The sequence below is a fragment of the Anneissia japonica genome, unplaced genomic scaffold (genome assembly GCF_011630105.1).
Source record: "Anneissia japonica isolate Jap-2015-1 unplaced genomic scaffold, ASM1163010v1 scaffold287965_len1858130_cov191, whole genome shotgun sequence".
Taxonomy (NCBI): domain Eukaryota; kingdom Metazoa; phylum Echinodermata; class Crinoidea; order Comatulida; family Comatulidae; genus Anneissia; species Anneissia japonica.
Genome location: NW_022748342.1, coordinates 1,220,693 through 1,222,622, shown reverse-complemented (window position 1 = coordinate 1,222,622; position 1,930 = coordinate 1,220,693). Strand labels below are relative to the sequence as shown.

The 1,930-nt window shown below is 33.8% G+C and overlaps 1 protein-coding gene across 2 annotated transcripts in view; it reads right to left on the bottom strand.

Moving 5' to 3' along the window:
* LOC117120853 overlaps window positions 1-1,154 on the bottom strand; it is an 8,486-nt gene extending 7,332 nt beyond the window's left edge. Inside the window, exons 1-2 of one of the 2 annotated variants that reach the window (XM_033265943.1) lie at window positions 765-1,154; window positions 415-644 (exon numbers count right to left, since the gene is read on the bottom strand). In XM_033265943.1, coding sequence (XP_033121834.1) covers window positions 415-644; window positions 765-1,067 — 533 coding nt within the window. In that variant the 5' untranslated portion in view covers window positions 1,068-1,154. The remainder of the gene's footprint in view (window positions 1-414; window positions 645-764) is intronic. The other variant, XM_033265941.1, reaches the window with a different exon arrangement.
* Window positions 1,155-1,930: the final 776 nt, after the last annotated feature.

Sequence of the window (1,930 nt, the reverse complement as noted above, 5' to 3'; positions counted from 1 at the left end):
ATGACTGGGGGCGCGAAGGTGAAGGTGGGGCGGGGGGTCGATGATCAGTTGAGGGCGCTCATTCGCAAAATACAAAATATGGTGATTTTTAACTACTTGACCGTGATTTTTTTTAGGGGGGTGGGGGCGCCCTCCCTATATACGCCACTGTTTCTAGACCTTAACTCAGATTTATACAAGATCGGTCTTTCAAGATATAGAAAACGCATCTATATTTTGCATTACATCGTAAACTCATATCATAAAATATATGCTATAGACATGAATTTTACAAAAATAAATACATATTATTGATAATTAAGAGTTGAATACACAACGAAGAACAAATGTTTATTTGGCATCGCTCATAAATATTACAGCAGTAAGAATTACATTTTGTAAATCTAATTCGTAACAATATCAAAGCTTTCTCACCAGTTTCTTTTGCATCGATCCAAGTTGAAGGCTACTATGCAAGTAAGCATCAGAAGAACCAGGAATACAGAGGGCCAAATCATCAAATGGAGTACACGTGACCTTGGTATCTCCTTGTTTACCACAGCTTCGTCTTTATCAGAATGATAGCTACAAGCAAACGTCTTACCTATTGGGTAGATTTTGTCAACATCTGAGGCCGAAGTTGTATCGCATGGCTCTAGAAAACACTGAAAAAATAATATAATTATTTACGCAATACAATGGTAATCGGAATGATACATTATTGTGAAAAAAACCTAAAATAGAGAAAAAGTGTAATATTTTTGTAATGTATTTAATACCGGTACCTCGTTTCCGATGTCATCTTCTGACTCATAAAGTTGGAGACGTCTTGTTGCTCCATTATCATCAATTCCAACAAAAATTTGACTGCAGGTTTTTGTTTTCCTCTTACAAAGGAGACAATCGCATCTGACCTTCTTAATATAAAATGTAGAGTTTAAAATCGTACAGTTTCCGTCGATGAAGTCGTTTGTTTTATGATACAAAACAGCATTACGAATTCCAAGTGGAAATAACACAAATACAGCTACAAATACTAAGCACGGTAGAAGGCCTGAACATTCGCATTTCACTTGACATCCTCCCATTTTCGTTAGAGATCTATCGTCCTGATGATTTCGAATACGACTAAATGATTGTAGTCAGAAGATAGGACTTTATATCTGCATTTGATATGTTGCAATGCTACAGTAATTCTATTTTCCGGATTTGAAGTATCCATCTAAATTCCAACAGGATTATAATGTTACTTGGGAACTTTCCTATTGTTTATGTCATAGTTTAATATTTTTTTGTGAAATTTGATTATTTATTCAAAACAATTTTGTCTCTCGAGCTTTAACACATTAGCCAATTGATTTTTACTATTATTTTAAAGCGTTGACAAAAAAAAAGGACATAGGTAGAAGTAAAACGATTATAATTATTATATTTGTATCGCAATAAATGCAGATTTCTTTAAATTAGACCAAAGTAAGCAAATAAATAATAAAAAAGTTAAAAAATTTAAAAAAGTAAAAAAAGGGGCTATTGCAGACGTCGTTGTTAGTTTTAACAGTAAAATCAGTATCACTATCATAATATCACAGTCGTCATCGTTATCGTTAATACTTATTTACTAAGCTGCTACTACTACTGCCACTGCTACTACTGAATTCGATCCAACTCGGCCACAAGTCAACTCGGCCACAGTCAACTCGTCCACAAGTTAACTCGGCCACAAGTCAACTCGGCCACAAAAAGTTTGGCTACAGTCAACTCGGCCACAAGTCAATTCGGCCACAAGTCAACTCGGCCAAAAGTCATCTACTGGCACTAAAATTTGAAAGAGTAATTCATCAAATATAAAATACTAATTCTTTAAGTATTACTATATTTATTGTTATATAATTATTATTGCTGTTATTATTGTTGTCATTGTTGTTATTATTATTATTGTTGTTTTTATTAC